We start from the raw sequence: 21218 nt of genomic DNA on the forward strand, positions 1-21218 counted from the left end.
CAGGCTTTGCGGTGTGTGATTGGTCGGCTCATGTCTCTGTAGTAGCCCTCTTTGCAGTAGTGACAGTGTCGTCCAGCCGTGTTGTGTCTGCAGTTCATACACACGCCTCCACTCTTTCGTCCTGATAACTTATACAGCTCCATGTTAAACCTGCAGCGCCGTGCGTGTAGATTACAGTTACATGCTACACGGGGGAGAGAGAGAGAGAGAGAGAAAGAGAGAAAGAGAGAGAGAAAGAGAATTCAGGATTAGACACAGTTTACATGGCTACATGGATTTAATTCATGCTGCTGTTTGCAAAAACATACAGTCCCCTCTGAAGGTATTGGAAAAGTAAGGCCAGGTCTATTGTTTTTGCTATACACTGAAGATATTTGGACTTGCCATCAAAAGATGAACATGAGACGATAGATCAGAATTTCAGCAGTTGATGACAGAAACATTGTGAGAGCTGTGAAGAAAAACCACATTCAGTGACATCAGCAACGTGAAGGTATCACAATACAGAGATGATCCACAAAAGCTCTGGAACCAAGATTAACTTCTACCAAAGTGATGGAAAGGCCAAAGTGTGGAGAAAGAAAGGATCTGCTCATGATCCAAAATATAGAAGCTCATGGGTGAAGCATGGTGGAGGTAGTGTCATGGCTTGGGCTTGCATGGCTGCTTCTGGAACAGACTCATTAATCTTTATTGATGATGGAGCTCATGATGGTAGCAGCAGAATGAATTCAGAAGTCAACAGAAACATTCTGTCTGCCAATTTACAGAGAAATGCATCCAATCTAATTGGGAGGAACTTCATCATGCAGCAAGACAATGATCCACAACACACTGCAACACAACAAAGCACTTCTTCAGGGGAAAAGTGGAAGGTTTTAGACTGGCCAAGTCCATCAGCAGACCTTAACCCAACTGAGCAGCATTTCACCTCCTGAAGAGGAGACTGAAGGGAGAAACCCCACAAAACTAACAACTGAAAGAAGCTGCGCTACAAGCCTGGAAAAGCATCACAAAAGAAGAATGCAACAGTTTGGTGATGTCAGTGGCTCACCGGCTTGATGCAGTTATTCAACCAAATATTAAATGTTATTTACTTTCATTTACTCATTTACAGACTGTTCCAATACTTTTGCTTACCTAAAACCCGGGCAGTTTGCTGCCAAAGGTGCCATGTTCTGAGTTTTTTATCACATCTAGATGTAAATATCATCTTGTATTCAGGTTTTGATCTCAAACTCAAATGTCTTCAGTGTATAGCAAAAACAATAGATTTGGCCTTGTGTTCCAATACTTTCAGAGGATCTGTTTTCCTTTTTTTCCCAAATGTGTGATTGAGGTTAATTATTTGGTCATCTATTAATATCTAAAGATATTTATATACTTTATATTTATATATACTTGCTAATAGATATATAAACAACAATCTGGACAAACTAGTCCTCTCAGAGACTAGTGCTCCTTGCATTTCACTGACCCAAGTTTAGCGGCAGTAAATTTATTCTGCATTTGACTAGGAAGTGGGAAGTTGGAACTCGGAATTATGTAAGTTTAACACCTTCATGTTCATCTTTTGTTTGCAACAAGCTAGCCAGCTAACTGCGATGAGTGATGTATATTTCCCTCTTCAGAACAGTGAAATGTAGAGTCAGTGTTATAGATTTAACAAGTGAATATATCTGTAGATAAACATCTATCTATCTACATACATGTAGATAGATCTAAAGCTAATTCTTGTATATGTAGTATAACACATTTAAAGATAAGAAGTGCTGCTGTGTTTCCTGCTGATGCTGTGACACGTCACTACCTGCACTGGGGGTTGAGGAGCACATCCTGAGTTTCTGAGTAGGAATTCCAAGTAGAGGAGGAGGGAATAACAATGTTGTTGGTTTTTTTTCCTAGTCGGAGGTCAGAAATTCTGAGTCACAAGCTTAGTTGAAGACACCATTAATTTAGGCTTTTTCACATGGATTTATTTTTACAGTGCTGGGAAAAAGTGTTTGCCCCCTCTCTGAATTCCTGAAGTTGTGCATGTTTTTCACATCATATTTAGTCTGATTTTACTGTAGATTGTAGAAGCATATAGATAGAGTCTGGCAGGAAAATTAATACAAATGTTTGGTACTTCTTTCAAGTCTTTGATGTGCAAGGTATCAATTATGCAATCTTCAGATGTGAAAAGGTGTTTGCACCACCCCCAAATGCAACCAATTGAGGAGTTAATTAGGATCTATGATCAGTAACCAGTGTGTGTGCATCCCTGGGACAGCCCTGTCCAATCTAATCTACATTTGGGCCATTAAATCAGCGTGAACTTGGCAGCACATTGGTTGCCCAGTCAGGCACATCATGCCAGCGAAAAGAGAGATTCCTGAGGACCACAGAAAAAAGGTTGTGGATGCCTACCAGTCCAGAAAAGGGTACAAAACCATTTCCAAGGCTCTAGGACTACAGCGAACTATAATCAGAGCCACACTGTCCAAACGGAGAAAGTCAATCTTCCCAGGAGTGGACACACTCCCAAAATCTCTCCAGGAAGTGGAAAAGAACCCAAGAACAACATCTAAAGAACTGCAGGTCTCTCTTGCCTGAGCTAAGGTCAGTGTTCATGACTCAACCATCAGAAAAACACTGGGCAAGAATGAGATCCATGGCAGAATAGCACAGCGGAAACCATTGTTTAGCAAGAAAAACATAACTGCTTATCTCAAGTTCACCTCGAAACACCTAGATGATTCTCCTGAGTTCTGGAACAATGTGTTATGGACAGATTGATCTAAAGTGGAGTTTTTGGCTGAGATGGACCCTGTTATTTCTGGTGAAAACCTAACACTGCTTGTCAAAGTAAGAACTTCATACCAACTGTGAAGCATGGTGGTGGTAGTGTGGTGGTTCAGGGATGCTTTTTCTGCATCAGGACCTGGATGCCTTACTGTCATTGAGGGAACTGCTCTATGAATTCCACTCTATATCAGAGAAAACAAAAGAATGTCGTGTCATCTGTTCATGACCTGAGGCTGAAGCACGATTGAGTCTTGCAATGTAACGTCACTCAGTGTGCACAAATTCAGGAAATCAGACAGGGGGAAATCTTTTTCACGACACATTACTTGTAAACTTGGTTAATTATTTTGCTAACATTACTGATGGTGTCTTAATGTTAAAAATTTGTTAATGGTACTCTAGTAAATAATAAATAATGTCAGTTAAGTGTACCTTAATTTAAAGCATTAACAATATACAAATCTCGCCCTGCCTCTTCGGTAATATATATATAAAAAAAGAACTTTTCATCTTCTTTAAGCATAACCGTGCAGCTTATTTCCTGCTAAGGAACACTTCCTCTACAAAATGCACTCATTCATTATTTTCTATAAGTACTGTCATTGAGCAAAGTCACCTGAGAAACAATGACTGATCACACGGCAGAAAATCTGTTTTATATAAATCATTAAAGATTAAAACCAATAATTGCAAACTTGCAATGCTGTAATACAAAAAAAAGAATTATGTAATTTACTGCACAAATATACTTCGACTCATGAGTATGACAAATGTCTGTTATTTGTCTCTTCAGTCTAATTAAGTTAAATTAAATTAAACTGTTTTGGTTTCACTTCCTGTGTTGGTCTTGTCTCTACCCAGGTGTGGTTATTAGTTCATTCCCTCGATTATTTTCACCTTTTTCTCGTCACCTGGAATTATGTTGTACATTTTATACACTTTGTGTTTCTCCACGTCTTGGCCATGTCCTCTGTATACACTGCATTCTGTATCATGCAGTTAGAGCAGGACGCAAGTCTAGAAGCTCAGCGTGGTATTTATTTCATCACAGAAGGATCATCAGAAGCAGTGATCCAAGCAAGAGTCCAAAAAAATCAGAAACAATATAATATGAGTGACTTTTAACCACACCAAAGTTGATTATTTTCCTGTAACAGCACATCATTCCTCTTATACTACAGCAATTAGTATAAGTATATATTAATTATAGTAATTCCAGTAAGTCTAATTTTATATTTTTTAAAGAATGAAACTTTTGTACTATATGTCCATTTGTAGTTACATTTAATGTCCATGAAACAAGTTAGTTCCTATTAGGAATTCTACAGGAAACAGTGGTGTAATTGTGAGAGCTAAAGCCAACAGGCTGAGGTTACTGCAAACCCCCTCCAGGTACGCACGTGTGTGTGTGTGTGTATGTTTGTGTGTAACAAACATTATTTTTTCTACAAATTCACACAAATAAACAGCTGAAAGCATTTGTCTCTGTTCACACGAGTTCAAAGTCTCTCCCTTGTTAGTGTCACATTCTTTACTTTAATAAACACTTTATGAGGTGTGTGTGTGTGTCAGAGAGAGAGAGAGAGAGAGAGAGAGAGGGAGAGAATTCTCTCTTCTTTGAAAAATTCTCATTAATGAAGCTACTCAATCTAATTAGCCTTGTTAATATGATCAAAGCATCCCCACCACACACACACAGGAAGTCACTGTGTTTGTCTCAGCAGAATTACACAGCAGGGTTTAATTGGATTGTTTAATTTATTCATTAACCTTTCGATCCAAATGTTCACTTAATTAAACCCACTGTGGAGTTTAATCTCTGTACTGCAGGTTTAATTGTCCTTTCTCTCTCTCTTTCTCTCTCTCTCTCTCGCTCTCTCTGGAATGCAGCACTAATATTGCAGATTCCAGAATAATGCTCAGTAATCAATAATCAAGTTGAAACATGAATTAACTGGAATTGAATTCCATTCATTGCTTTACTAACTGAAGGTGAGTGTGTGTGGTGTTTGTGAGTACGTATATTTATATGTAAATGTCTGTATATATATATATATATATATATATATATATATATATATATATATATATGTGCATGTGTTTGTGTTGGGACACTCACGCAGACACTCGTTCGCTTCTTTGGGCGTGGCACGCTGCCATGGACGATCGTAGTGGAACGGTTTGCATCGGTCGCACTCAGGTCCTTCCGTGTTGTGTTTGCAGTCACAGACCATCTTCCCTTCTTTGTCCCTTATACATCTGTGGGCGTGGCCATTACACTTACATCTGCCGCCCACCTGGAAATCTGACACTGCATAAAAGTAGGCAGGTTCTCGCACGTCTTTACTCATTTTTGGGCGGGCAAAGGTCACACGTATGTCGGTGACAGTGATCCAATCTTGGAGAACAGGGCTGGAGACGAAGTTTGTTCTTGAAGGTCGTCCATCCAATGTGCTAAACACGAGGATGGCATTGCTGTTGTCAGCACTGTTGGGCAATTCCATGCACAGTGGCTCCTGCTCATTGAGTTTGGTGATTTCTGCCCTGTTCGGGCGATCGTAAACTCGCCGGCACTGAGAAGAATAAAACTGAAATGGTGTCCAGCTACGTCCATAATCCATGCTTTTATAAATAGCCATTGAATCTGGTTTCTCCGAACAGAAATGTAAGCTAATGTAAGTGATTTCAAATTTCTTTCCTAGCGAAAGTGTCAGTGTGACGTTGAACGGCATCGACCGAAGCATCTCCGACTGCCAGCAGGTGAGGTTCTGGGCGGAGTATAGATCAGTCAGGTGGGTGCTCTCACAGCCGTGATGGCCACAGGTGCTCGATGCAACCACTTCCTGACCGAATGCTGCGTTAACAAACTCTGGAATGCAGTAGCGGGCGGCACCTGATTCGCTGTAGCAGGGGTCAGTGGATGATGCTTGCACAGAGAAAGGGTTTGCTTCATGGCCGGTGGCTTCCGGAAATATTGAAGCCACTCCCACCAACCAACAGATCAATAGAAGCTCACAAAAGTCTTTCATGTTGGAGATGATACAAAGTATCTGAAAGGAAGAGAAGACTGCAGATCTGCAGTAGTGGCGGAGACTGTTATGTGGGTGGGTGTGATCTCTGCAGCAGTGGTTCAGGACAATTCTTTGCTTCAGGAATGTTTGTGTTTAGTCCTGTAAAAAGAAGTAATATTATACATACCTACATACATACATACATATATATATATATATATATATATATATATATATATATATATATATATATATATATATATATAAAATATAATTCCCAATGTAAAATAGATAAACAATGTGAAGTCAGCACTCATATATATACATACATACATATATATACATACTATATATATTCCTGGTACATTAGGTAATTGTTATATTTCTGTGAGATTTCAGAGAGAAGAGAGTACCACTTCAGTTAAAGTTCATCAGGTTTAAATGTTTAAACCAGATGATAGAGTTGAATTTGAGCCTCACACGGCTACAGGAAGAGTGACAAAGCGTGAAAGTGCACTAAAGAGCCTCGCTTAAGACCTGTCACTGTGTCTGTGTGTGTGTTAGACATGCTAGTGTGTGTGTGCTGAATATCAATGTGAGCGAGAGGCCACTTTTACTGCTGCACATGCAATTGGAGGAGAAGTGCATCTTTAAAACTACAAACTGACCTGACCATCGACACATCTCAGAAGGACAGCCTGAAGTAGCTGCGCATGTGCTCTTCTGTTCATCAGACAAGAGTTTCAAAATTCCCAGACTGACTGAGGAACATACTCATTATTGTGAGTTTAGATATGTGTTATATGAGGAATAAACCACTGTGCGTGTTGCTGTTATAGTACAATAATCAACAACGAAGTGAAGTTATGGCTGATCTATACTTCTGAGTTAACAAGTTTAATTGCAACGCAGAGACAGGGATCATGGGTAAATGTGGAATGCAGAGACATGTTAGTGTGCAGTCCTCCCACAAATTAACTACATGTGTCTCTTCATTGCTGTTCTTAGGGTGAATGCTTATTGGACGGCAGAGAGGCGTGTCAGCTATGTACATGGAAATGGTGGGTTTAATCAAATTCAGTTTAATATTGTTGAAATCAGAGTAATATTGTTCACCTGGAGTGTAAACAATAAAATGATAAACAATAAAATTTTCCTTTGATGCATCCAGAACTTTCCGTCTTCTACAGACGAGCTTGTGCTCTGAAAGAAGCTTTCTGAAAGAGTAGTCCGATTAAAAAAAACCTTAAAACAGCCTGCAACAGAAATGGATTAAACACGCTGTGTAACAATCTCAGTGTAAACAGATTCAATGTGTTAGTGTCTCGGACTGGTGTCTTTAATAAACACTTCTCCTCTGTGATTAAACTCTCAAACTGAACAGTGAGTAGAAATGAACATGAGCGAGTTTCCCCTGTGCTTCATGTTCACTTCACACACAGTGATATAATCACATTACTGTATAACGCATTTATTTACACAAAACTACAATCATGATATTGTGTTAACATAAATATATAAAGTGTGAGGCTTAATAACAGCTGTAGTTTATTATAATGTCCAGTTTAATCCTGCAGGATCACACACTTTACTTTCTCTCTACTTTCTTCTAACACACTCCCAATAAACACATAGTGTAGGTGACGTAAAGCACAGCAATGCAATAACAATAAACTCTAAAGCTTGGTCAGTCAGTGATGGATGGAACTGTGGATTAAACACTAGATATATTGAAGTGCTTCGATACGAGAGCTGCCCGTACTGCTGAGTACAGACGAGTTAAACACTTCAGAAACGCTTTCAGGGAGAATATACTCGGTTTATAATTAATCACACAAGCTTTCTTTTTTCCCCAGGACTTTTCAAAACAAAATTACATCTATGTTCTCTTCTATTTATTATTCCTACAGTGAAACATGGAACTCATGTTGTTTTTGGCTCTTCTTCACTAATTCAGTAAATTCAGTGCATCCTAGAGGACATGCTCATGTTGCCTGTAAGTATGAATACTTATCCCTGTGTGAGCGTTCTCGTACATCGTCCTGACGCACTTGCAGATACGATCGTGCAGTAGTGAAAATCAGCTTTCTGTTACCACCATGAAGTTGATTATTTTCCTACAACAGCCCATCCCCAGGTGTTTTATTCCTCTTACAGTTTCTTTTATTTAAGATAGTTAAAAACACAGCTTGTCATGTTATCGCAATGTGTAGAAACTCCTCTACATGAACATGTCGGATGAGCGTCTCCTTACAGAAGACTTCACAATGTCAATGATTACACACGTTTGAATCCGTTTATGTGGAGAGTTACTACAGAAACGATAACGTATTAGAACAAGCTCATTAATATAATCCTGTGATTGGCAGCTGCACTACTGTCAGAGATAGAAAATTAATCAACACCTTCTGACCAATCAGAATCACTGGCACTTCTGGGGTTTCTGCTGCTATGTATACAATCCAAACTGTAAGTGAATTTCACAATCTTGTCCTGTCATGTTTTCCATAGTTGAGCAACAAAATGACATCAGAAGAACAACAGCCAATCACACACAATCTCAGAATACACTGGAACAAACACTCACTACATGATTGTTTACTAGAACTAAAGAAGAACTATGAGAACTTTAGAATCACAGTGAATGTTACAGAACCACACTGAAAACTTTAGAAATACATCAAGAACCCCAGAACAACGAGGATTCTAGAAACAAGGATTCTAGTGAATTTTACAGAACCAAATGGAGAACTTCAGAAACACACTGAAAAATATAGACCAAAAGTGAAGACTGTGGAAACATTGTGAATGTTACAGAACCACTCTGAGAAAACTAGAAACAGTGACTTTTACAGAACAACAACAATGAGACTGAGTCATGGTGGGGATTTTAGAACCAGAGCAGTGATTCTAGAGCTGCAGTGACTGTTCTAGAAGCATGCTGAGGACTGTTGTGGACTCATGAGAAAGATCCTCAGTGCAGGTCCAGAATCATCATTTGCCTTTTTTCCCCTCTCTTTCTCTTTCTCTGTCTGAATCTCTTTCACACCCCTCTTTAAACTCCAAGGCATTCATCATCAAACAGCACACGCACAATTGCACACTTTATTCGGTTCACTATTACACACACACACACAGTCACTCTCTCTCTCTGTTTTAGTTTTTGGCTTGAGACCAACCAAAAAATTCCAACATGGTCAAAATTGTCATGTATTCATATTGTAACAGGGACTTTTGAACCCCAAAAAGCTAACTATGCACACACACACACACACACACACACACACACACAAACACACAGAGACACCTGGCATGGCCATTACAGATCAGAGGGTCTTTAAAAAATGTGTGAGTGGGAGATCTAAAGCTTGAAACAAGAAACACACTAAAGCGTTCATTCAGACATCAATCCACTCTCTCTCTCTCTCTCTCTCTCTCTCTCTCACAATCACACACACACACACACACACACACAAAACAATTCAATTTCACACACAGCCATACAATATGAGTCTGTATGAAGCCCAGAAACAACCAGGTCTTTTTTCTTTTTTCTCATCTCAGCTAAGATGGAGACAGACATAAAAAAAGAGAGATATGGAAAAGGTGAGTAATAAGACCGAAAGAAGGGTAAAGATGGATGGAGGGTGAGCAGGTAGCAAGAGAGATATGAAGTGTGACATGACAGATAAAGTGAGATGAAAATGAGGCAGTGAGGCAGGAAGAGAGACAGAGATGGATTAAGGTGAAGGATGACTGTATCTGGATGACTAAATAAGGAGAAATGATCTCTGTGTGTATGTGTGTGTGTGTGTGTGTGTGTGTATGTGTGTGTGTGTGTGAGAGAGAGAGAGAGACAGAGATGAGGTCTGCTGCTGGCAAGTGTAAGTGAAAGGCGTAATTTACCAGAAATGAAATGCAACATTAAACTTCGTGTGTGTATGTGTGTGACTGTGTCTCATCCACTATCACTCTCCCAAATACACACACTCCTTCACCCATCAACTCTGAGTGTGTGTGTGTGTGTATGTTTCTGCCTCTCATGCCAGTGAACTATGGTTAATAAGCCAAACTAACGACTGGTGTCACACACCTTCCTTCAATTCTATTCCAGAAAGAGAGAGAGGGAGAAATGAGAGACATATATAGAGAGACAAACAAAGCATGAAAAATTGAGAGAGACAGACTTGAGAGACAAAAGGACAGAGAGAGACACACAGAGAGGTACACAGTCAGAGAGGGCCAAATAGCCTGTTGCACCTCTACTACACAACTGGAGCTAAGGGGAACTTAGTGCTGGAAATGGAATTCCCATATTGAAAGCCCTGGTCTGGTGAAAAGAGTCTGATTTCCCCTCGTTTACCCGGATCATGCTGAAGAATTCAGTAAGGCTAAAGGCACAGAATACGCCTTTTCATCACCCCAGGGGTTGTTCCATAGACTTGCAGCCTGGTGCCACTCCCCCACTAAGCACAGCTTACCCTCTGTCACTTCCCAGGACACAGGCGATGGAATCCCTGTTGCTCGCAGCATGGTTTTTTTGTACAAAAGAATGATGGACACTTACGCCTATGTATCGACCACAGGGACCTTAACTCTGTGACTGTGAAATATCAAAATGCATTCCCCTTCTACACTGTAAATGATGAATTCCATGTTATGGTTATATGCATAACATGGAATTCCTCATGTGTAGTGTTTTGAAGCTGTGATGAATGAGGAAGTTCATGTTATGTATATAACCATAACGTGGAATTCCTTATTCATCACAGCTTTAAAACACTATGAATAGCTTGTGTTGCCATATCGCATGGTATGTGCCCCCTCCTCTTTCCAAGCCATTGCCAACAAAATGTCATTGATTACATTGATGACATCGTCATTCATTCTGCTTCAGAGGCGACGCAAATAGTCATGCCTACCAAGTGTCCACAAAACACGGGAATTTTTCTCACATATGGAAAGGGGAAGGAAAAGGTGGTCAGCAAATGGCCACCATATACACTTAAGAAATTGGAGTTCTGGGCTTTGCCAGTTTCTGTTGCAAATTCATTAATGGCTTTGGCTCTGTAGCAATGCCCCTCACTGCTTAAAAGCAAACTGCAAATACATCAAGGCCATGAACTACAGTTGTGTGCAGGACTGCGTTTTAATCCCATTCCAACGAGAATTTTGATCAGTACCTGCTCCTTTAGACACTTTTGACCAATTCTGCCCATTCCCACAAAAAGTTTGACCAATCCCACTCATTCCCACTATTTGTCAAAATATAAATAAGTTAGTAATTTAAACCACTGTGACCCTGACCAGTATAAAGTAGTTACTGATAATGAATGAATGAATAAAAGCAGCAAATGCATCATGCAGTGTGGTGTGGCCACCATATATGCTCTCGTGTTAACGTTGTCCTTTCTTCTAACCACCAGCTCCCACTTGCATGAAAGTAAAAATGTCCAATCATATGACTTTTTGTTGGGTGCCATGGCATACTACTCCCGATGCACACCTCTACCTTGAAGAACTGGAGCAGATATGCATCATTACCATTCATAGCAGAGGTGTTACCCACATTCATTACTTACACATGTTCCACATCCTTGATATATATGTATGTCAAATTTCTAAATTCCTGTCAGTCCCTGTTCAACTTCACTCTCACTCACAGACCTACTTCTATACAAGGTTACAAGGTCAGCACAGTCTGTATAGGACACAATCAGTTCCTCCAGAATGTCCTCTGTCTCTGGAGCCGTTTGTGACCAGTTAATGCTAAAACTGCAAAGCTATGTTCTATAACTCTATTCAAGAAAAATTCTGGCAGGCATCCCTTGAGACAGATGTTGCAAGCTTTATAAAAATCTCTAGACAACTTCCCATAAGTCTATTAGAACCACTTCCCACAGCCATCACACATTTCAAGGCAACACCACAGTCTTTTAGGCAGCTCCACGTTAATGTAAACCACTCATCCGGTTATTATCCTAATGTCAAAGTAGATCACCTTAGTCAGGAGTGTAGTTGCTTGGTCCCTTTGATGAATACTCCCTAAATCACTGCAACACACAGCAAGCAGACCACCAACAAGATCTCCACCTAAAAGAACAGTCCCACTGGAGTTTCAGGATTCTGTTTGTAACTAGGGGGAGCAAGTGACCTGAACAAAATAAAAAAGGCAAAGGCCTGGAATGGATAATTGTTTTGGACTGTATTTGCGTATAATTCACATATTTGCTAATATCACACACACACACACACACACACACAGAGAGAGAGAGAGAGAGAGAGAGAGAGAGAGAGAAATAGCCAAAACAATTTGATTTACAGATGTAAATCAGTGCTAAAAGGTTTAAACTAACATTGTATAGAGTTAATTTAGAATTACTGAAGAAAATATTGCATTTTATCATCACACAGAATCATTTCTCTCAGGCATGCAGGCAATGTGCATAACACAAAGCCATGAAGGACACTGAGCAATGTCCAACGAGAGAGAGAGAGGTGAAAACATTCTTGTGTTTTTTTTTCAGGTGAATTCTGTCAGCAGAAGATGATCCAATGTTGATTGCTCTCTCTTCACTCTTTCTTCTCTCACTCATTCTTTTCATCCCCTCTTTCAGACCTTCTAGATTAGAATAACATGAAGTGGTGAAAGAGAGAAATAGAGTGAGACAGAGAGACTGAGAGAGAGGTGTGTGGACATTCACAAGGTAACACACACACGCATACTTATTGCTCTAATTGTGAGCTCCAGATGCCCTCAATACCAAAACATAACAAAACAACTTACAGTCATGGGAAAAAGAAAGTACACCCTCCTTCAGTTCTGTTGTGTGATCCTCACCAACTTCTATAAATGAACAAATAACCTCAGGTGACAACAAAAAACACAACAGATTTCAATATGTATTCATTTTTCCCAAAAAGTAAACCAACCAGGTGAGAAAAACCAGGTGGGAAAAAAATAGTACACCCTTCCTACTTCCACAATCATTACGAGAGGAATTAGCAACCAGGTGTTACTAATGAAATACACAACATTAGCTAATCATCAAGAAAGGTGACTGCCTCTCTAAAAGCAGAACTTTTGGCAGTTTGGTGTTCTGGAGCACTCGGGTGTGTGTCTACATCATGCCAAGAAAGGACATCAGCCATGACCTCAGAGAAACAATTGTTGCTGCTCACCATTCTGGGAAAGGTTGTAAGGCCATCTCCAAACAATTTGAAATTCACCATTCTACAGTGAGAAGGATTGTTTACAAATGGAGTATTCAAGACAGTTGCCAATCTTCTCAGGAGTGAGCGTCCCAGCAAATTCAGTCCAAGCTCAGACCATTTAATGCTCAGAGATATAAAGAAAAACTCAAGAGCTACATCAGTAAGACCTACAGGCATCTGTAAGCACATTAAATGTTTATATTCATGATGGCACAATGAGAAAAATACTGAACAAGTATGGGATTCATGGAAGCGTGGCTAGGAAAAATCCCCTTCTCTCCAAAAAGAATATGACAACAGGATTTAGATTTGCAAAATTGCATCTTAACAAACCACAGAAGTTTGGGAACAATATCCTATGGACTGATGAGACCAAGGTGGAGATGTTTGGTCATCATGCACAGCATCATGTTTGGTGAAACCCAAACACAGCGTATCACCTCAAACACCTCATACCAGCTGTGAAGCCTGGTGATGGAGGGCTGATGATTTGGGCTTGTTTTGGAGCCACAGGACCTGGGAAACTTGCAGCCATTGAGACAACAATGAACTCCACTTTATACCAGAATATTCTTGAAACAAATATCAGTCCATCTGTCCAGCAGCTTAAGCTGGGCTGAAACAGGGTCATGCAACAGGACAATGATAGCAAGCACACCAGCAAATCAACATCTGAATGGCTCAAGAAGAAACAAATGAAAGTGTTGGAATGGCCAAGTCAAAGTCCAGACCTCAACCCCATTGAGATGCAGTGGCAGGATCTTAAGAGAGCTGTCCATAAATGCATTCCCTCAAACACCAATGAACTGAAGCAATGTCAATGATGTGAGAGACTGATAAACTCCTACAGAAAACAGTTACTTCAAGTTATTGTTGCTAAACCTGTTTCTACATGTTACTGAATTATAGGGTGTACTTATTTTTTCTCCACCTGTTTTCTGAATGTTGGTTTACTTTTTGGAAAAATGACTACATACTGAAATCTGTTGTGTTATTTTATTGTCACCCGAGGTTATTTTGTTTATAGAAGATATTTAGGCCCTGATAAATAAAAACATAGAATTGAAGGTGTGTGGGGGGAGTTTTTAGACAAACTTTTCATTTTTTGGCTTCTTGTTTATACTTAGGATGGAAACTCAATTGGAAAAATGTAATGATAAATGGAGGTCAGATTAGATAACAACAAAGTCAACACGGATCGGGTAAAATATGGGACACAGACCAGGTAATGATGCAGGGAATGCAGATTGCATTTAGATTGGGCAAGAACACATGGGACACAATTCGAGTCACATTACTGTATGGATGCACCCAGCTGAAGCCACAGATCAGAAAATGACACTTGGTACACAGATCAGTTAATGATGCAAGGGACACAGACTGGGTAACGATGCAGGGGACACAGAATGGGTAACGATGCAGGGCACACAGACTGGGTAACGATGCAGGGGACACAGACTGGGTAACGATGCAGGGGACACAGAATGGGTAACGATGCAGGGCACACGGATTGGGTACGATGCAGGGGACACAGACTGGGTAACGATGCAGAGGACAGACTGGGTAACGATGCAGGGGACACAGATTGGGTAACGATGCAAGGGACACAGAATGGGTAATGATGCAGGGCACACAGACTGGATAATGATGCAGGGGAAACAGATTGGGTAACGATGCAGGGCACACAGACTGGATAATGATGCAGAGAACAGACTGGGTAACAATGCCGGGGACACAGACTGGGTAACGATGCAGGGGACACAGAATGGGTAATGATGCAGGGGACACAGATTGGGTAACGATGCAGGGGAAACAGATTGGGTAACGATGCAGGGCACACAGACTGGGTAACGATGCAGGGGACACAGACTGGGTAACGATGCAGGGCACACAGACTGGGTAACGATGCAGGGGACACAGCTCAGGTAATGATGCAGGGGACACCGCTCAGGTAATGATGCAGGGGACACAGACTGGGTAACGATGCAGGGGACACAGACTGGATAATGATGCAGGGGAGACAGATTGGGTAACGATGCAGGGCACACAGACTGGATAATGATGCAGAGAACAGACTGGGTAACAATGCCGGGGACACAGACTGGGTAACGATGCAGGGGACACAGAATGGGTAATGATGCAGGGGACACAGACTGGATAATGATGCAGGGGACACAGATTGGGTAACGATGCAGGGGAAACAGATTGGGTAACGATGCAGGGCACACAGACTGGGTAACGATGCAGGGGACACAGACTGGGTAACGATGCAGGGCACACAGACTGGGTAACGATGCAGGGGACACAGACTGGGTAACGATGCAGGGCACACAGACTGGGTAACGATGCAGGGGACACAGCTCAGGTAATGATGCAGGGGACACAGCTCAGGTAATGATGCAGGGGACACAGACTGGGTAACGATGCAGGGGACACAGCTCAGGTAATGATGCAGGGGACACAGCTTGGGTAATGATGCAGGGGACGCAGATCGGGTAACGACGCAGGGGATGCAGATCGGGTAATGATGCATGGGATGCAGCTTACCTACAGACAAATGGGGTACAGATCTGGTAAGTACACAGATCAGGGGGCAAGTAAAATTCAGGTTGGGTAAAGACACGTACAGGGACATAGACCAGGATACAAAGTTGCAGTTGCTGATTTAACATTTCAGTACAATGGGGCTCAAGACTTGTGTGTGTTTAGTCCCTAAGAAGAGAAAAGATGATAAGTATCCTGTCTGTCTCACTCTGTGCATAGCGCTCTCTCTCTCTCTCTCTCTCTCTCTCTCTGTTTATCTGTCTGTCTGTCTTTAACTCTCTCACTGTTCATCTCTCTCTCTCTCTCTCTCTCTTTCTGTGCACTTTCTTTCTCACTCTCTCTGTCTTTTTCCCCTGTCTGTCAAGTTATGTTGATCCCTTTCATTCTCCATTTATCTTTCCTTCTCCCTCTCTTTTTTTCTCTCTATCCCCAGCACTTTTTCCGTCTGTCTCTCTTTCCCTGTCTCTGTCATCCTGTCTGTCTCTTTTTTAACTTCTTCGTCCTTATTTTTCTTTCTCTCTGCTTTAAATCCAGACTTTCTCTCTGACTCTGCCTGTTGATTCTGTCACTCTCTTGACTTTTACAACTTCTCCAAACCCTAATGCCCAAGACCCAGATTCTCTCCAGATGTGTGTGTGTGTGTGTGTGTGTGTGTGGGTGTGGTGGCATATGGTAACACAGCAGAGGTCAAGCAGGTGACAACAATAAAACAGTAGAACTGTGTGTGTGTATGTGTGTGTGTGAGTGTGTGTGTGTGTGTGTGCGCTCTTGTGTGTGTGTATGTGTGTGTGTGTGCTCTTGTGTGTGTGTGTGTGTGTGTGTGTGCACACTTCAGGCTATCCTGCTGAAGTTTAGTGGTGTGCTATTACAAGGACATGGAGGGAGAGAGAGAGACAGAGCTGCGTTAAACGGTTCAATCTGTTTCTGAAAACCTTGGCACCTTGAATGTGTGTGGGTGGGGGTGGGGGTGGGGGTGTGCGTGCGCGCGCGCGCGCGCGTGTGTGTGTGTGTGTGTGTGTGTGTGTGTGTGTGTGCAAGTGTTTGCCTGTATTTGACTACTTAATAAAATTATTTGTGGTTTTCCTCCTGAGTTCAAAGCACTGTGTCTGGAAGTGGGAGATGGAAAAAGTGTGTGTGTGTGTGTGTGTGTGTGTGTGTGTGTGTGCGTGTGTGTGTGTTATTATCAGGTCTGCTGAGTTCATATGGCATACACACATACTACAACAGACCAAGGTGACGAATGGGTGTGTGTGTGTGTCTGTGTGTGTGTGTGGCTGGCCACATTCCCCTAATAGGTGTTTTTTTTCTGACAAGTGCATTAATGAAGTAAGACTCTTCTGTCTCACACACACACTTCCTGTGTGTGTGTGTGTGTGTGTGGAAACAAATCAGACGTCTAGTTGTCCCAAATAAAAATCCACTGGAATCTCTCTCTCTTTCTCTCTCTCTGTCTCTCTCGCTCTCTCTCTCTCTCACACACACACACACACACACCCCTTCGTGCTGTGCTGTTCCTCTTGAGCAGAGCTGCTTTGTTTGGCAGCACGCGCTGGCAGGAAACTGAGAGTGCTCAGCCCGTTTTTGTTGCCGTTATTAAATTCCCTGCTCTCGCGACCTCACAGAATAAAAAAAACGCAGGAAATGTCACACCGTGAGCCGGAGCTTTGATCGGCCACCTGTCTGTGTCCTGCTCAACAGCCTCATAACGTCTAGAACAAGCGAAACACTCATCATCATCATCATCATCATAATATTTACTGACATGAACGAGATCAATAAGCTCCTTACATCACACTGCTGTAGAGTTCTGGATTGTGATTGGTCATCAGGTGTTGATTAGTTTTCTGTAACAGCAGCTCTGACAGTAGCGCAGGTTTATATTCTTATACGTTATCGTTTCCATAGCAACAGCGCACTCACAGCGACTCGGACACCGGACGCGCCACTGATAATAAACAGAATAAAACCGCGTGTAATCGCTGATCTGGTGAAGTGTTCGGTAAGGAGACGTTTATTTAACACGTATGGAAGGAGTCTCCAGTGTCAGTGCACTCCACCCCGTCGTTCATTATTTTACTACAACAGCAACACACAGGGGTTACTGTGCACTTACTCAGCATTATTAGAGTTCACTTATCATGATCTTTAATCACCTAAAGAACTTTTAATGAACCTGCTTCCTGTTTTTCTAAATCATTATTATTATTACTGAACATCTCTTACACACACACACACACACACACACAGTCCACGCGAGCACTCATTCTGAAACCTTACCGGGGATTCTTGCGCGTCCGGTCCCTCGTTAGTGTGTGTGTATGTGTGTGTGTGTGTGTGTGTGTGTGTGTGTGTAAAGGTGTGCGCGCGCGGGCCTCTCTTCTACTCGCGCGCGGTGGTGATAGTGATATATCCAGACATGAACATCGGTGTATTCCGCTCCGCAGGGTTCCGCACGCGCTCGATCGTTACCGTTCCGCCTCTCGAGCCCCTCTCTCTCTCTCTCTCTCTTCTCCTGCGTCCCGCCTCGCGCGCGCTCTGATGGGGAGAGAGAGAGAGAGAGAGAGAGAGAGGGAGGGAGGAGGAGGGTTATAATGAGGGGGAGCCAAGGTGAGAAACTGGACTCGTCTGAGCCACGCGCAGACCGGAGCAGCGACCCGTGCACGCGCGCGCACGGAATAAGTTCCAGACTTTAAGCGCGCGCTGGAGAACGTGGGAGTGAGAGTAACGTTGTATTTGCATAGGAGTGTGTGTGTGTGTGTGCGTGTGTGTGTGTGTGTGTTTTACTTTCTACACTTCACATGACTACAGTTATAATTTATTGCTGGTTTTACACCTAACAGCTCGTGCGTCGACTTCGAGTCAGAGTGAAATTGAAATCTTTGCTTTGTGGTTCAGTTTGTTTTGTCACTGCAAATAATTGAAGAAACCAAAAAGCAAAAACAGACTCAAGTCAAGTCAAGTCAAGCTCTTGTAGCTTCTTCAGTTCTTGTAGTCGAGTTCATTTACAAAGAAATAAAAGAGGTATAGAGAGATGACAAGAAAGCAAGCAAAAAAGAAAGAAAGAAAGAAAGAAAGAAAAGCAGTTCTGCATTTTTAGTCCACTTCCTGCAGTCGAGTTGACTCAGAGTCGAATCTCTTTATCACTAGCGTTGAACTGGAACCGGCCGAGAGCACCTCACTCAGACGCTCTGAGACCCGAGTGTGATCTCTGTGTTCTCACCTGCCTGAAGAACCGCAGCGAGAGGGAGAACACACCGGGTTCTGCTCTAACACACTGAACACTGTGTGTGTGAAATAAACCATTAGACATGTTACACTTTCACTCAGTGTCCAGAGTTACTCACTAATCTAAAGGAAAGCAGCGAGATTCTGACATGTGAGAACGAGATGTCCATGAACCTCCACACTTTTCTCGCTCTCTTCAAGTTAATAAGGAAAAAATCGCAGCTTGTTACGCATGTTACTGACAAACCGCAAAGAAGCGTAAACTCCTGAAGATGTCGCAAAACTTAGAGTTACAGCTTTACCTCTGACACTGGAGACTCCTTCCATCAATGTTCAATAAACACCTCCTTACAGAAAACTTCACCACATCATCGATTACACTCACTTTTATTCTGTTCATGTGGAGCGTCTGCTGTACACGTCCCTGTGACTGACCTGTTACTATAGAAACAATAACATTAATATAGTAATATAATTAATATAAAGCTATGATTAATATAAGCAGTGCTTGTTGCACATCACATGAAGAAAATCATCTGTTAATATGTCGGGATGAAAAGATAGAAGTCAGAAGTCAGTCACAGATAGAAGACAGAAACTGTCATTATAGTTATTATAGATTTTCTTTTTAAAATATGGATTTTAGTGCATGTCTACAGTATGTGCACATTCCTCTGTTCTAGTCCATGCACATGTAACCAGAACAGAAAAACATGCAACTGTAATGTCTTATCATCGCCTAATTATCATATTCATTATTATATCAATTACAGTGTTAATCCCCAAGTGCCAGAGCTGAGCACACACACCACTCATTAGGAGTAAAACTGGGTCAAACACAAAGAGGCCACACACACACACACACACACACACACACACACACAATGGGTCTAACATTTTAGGGAAAGTGGTACAAAGTTAATCTGAACAGTTTTGTGTGTGTGTGTGTGTGTGGCCTCTTTGTGTGTGAATACAACTCATAGCTATGGGAAATGTACGGTATGTGTGTATGGTTGCATTTTCACTCTCACGCACAAGGATTTAATCAGCAGTGTGTGAAACAAGTCTGCCATCTACTGGTTATGACACACACACACACACACACACACACACACACACACACACACACACACACACACATACCTCCATCTTTATAAATAAATATAATGAATTCTCTCTACATTATTATTGTGTGTTTTGTATTTATTATATGAAGGAAAAATGGTGTATAGCTGAAAGTCTCTGCCAGGAATTATATCATCACATAGCAATGTAACAGTGAATAAAAAATAATAATACTACAAAAGAATCTTCAGAATGTCCTGATTTTAAAATTTTAAATGATGTTGAAACACTAATCACCTCTTTTGAGTGACCAGCGATTTAAAAATGTTGCTATGTGGCAGATATAAGCTGAAGTTCTGATGATCTGCTCACCTTTCTCGATGTCGCGTGGGTGTGGTACGGAGCTCTCACTGCCCCATGTAGCGCCAAAGATTTATTATTGCACCTAGTGGTCAAAAATGGGAACTGCAACAAGTGCTAAGAGAGGCCCATTGGGGCAGCAATGATGCTGCCCCGTGCTCAGGGGAGGAGCAGAGGGCAGGACCGTTAATGACAGGGTTGCCAGATTGGACTAATTTAAATATACTCCACAGACACCAAGATCTTGTTTTATTAGCAAATAAATAAATCTAATACATTTCCACAAAAAGGCTCAGTGTAAGTGCAGACAGTGTTTCTCATTTATCTATTTTTTACCATCTTTTAGTAAAGCTGTGTGTAAATGTAGAATAGATTCTATTCTATTTTATTTTTCTATTTTATTCATTATATTCTGCTTTTATTGTATTCTGTTTTATTATGTATCACTTTTGCACTGTGGGACGAGGCACTAAGGAAAAACATTTCACTACATTAATACATCACATGTATGTAATGTATGTGACAAATAAAGAACCTTGAACCTTGATGCTTGTATAAGCTAGGGGGTCCCAAAACCTTTTGGGCGAATTACCCCATAATGAAAATTATGATTTTTCTGTGAATTTTCTGAGAATTTTCTGTACTGACTACCCTACACTTTTTTTTCAAATTCCAAATTTATAACATAGGACTACTGTAATGTTTGAACACTTTATAATGTCAGTAACATATACATGTGTCATGTAAGTGACTAAAACCAAAGGAATATTCCTTGCACTGACTCACCGTGCAGTGGGAACTGTTGTGTTGTTATAGGACGTGCCTGCGTGGTGTGTTATGGCCCGTGATGAAGCAGAGGAGTCTGGTTTATACCTGATGTGTGCAGAAGCGAGTAGAAGCAGCGTCCGTGCAAGCAGCATTGTTCACACACTCGCTGAGAATCTTGTGCATTCTCTAGATGGCACGTTCATGTCAAAACAGACCTTTCTGTAGGTTTGAAGACTGCTGGAG

General features: G+C 41.5%; 1 protein-coding gene across 2 annotated transcripts in view; it reads right to left on the bottom strand.

The window, feature by feature from the left end:
• ntn2 (netrin 2) overlaps nt 1-18213 on the bottom strand; it is a 27616-nt gene extending 9403 nt beyond the window's left edge. The window contains exons 1-3 of one of the 2 annotated variants that reach the window (XM_026911801.3): nt 17835-18213; nt 4907-5957; nt 1-184 (exon numbers count right to left, since the gene is read on the bottom strand). The exon at nt 1-184 is cut by the window's left edge and continues 5 nt beyond it. In XM_026911801.3, coding sequence (XP_026767602.2) covers nt 1-184; nt 4907-5816 — 1094 coding nt within the window. In that variant the 5' untranslated portion in view covers nt 5817-5957; nt 17835-18213. Of the gene's footprint in view, nt 185-4906; nt 5958-6466; nt 8498-17834 lie in introns of those variants that run through there. The other variant, XM_053235680.1, reaches the window with a different exon arrangement.
• Between the last annotated feature and the right edge of the window lie 3005 nt (nt 18214-21218).

This window comes from Pangasianodon hypophthalmus, chromosome 1 (assembly GCF_027358585.1).
Source record: "Pangasianodon hypophthalmus isolate fPanHyp1 chromosome 1, fPanHyp1.pri, whole genome shotgun sequence".
Taxonomy (NCBI): Eukaryota; Metazoa; Chordata; class Actinopteri; order Siluriformes; family Pangasiidae; genus Pangasianodon; species Pangasianodon hypophthalmus.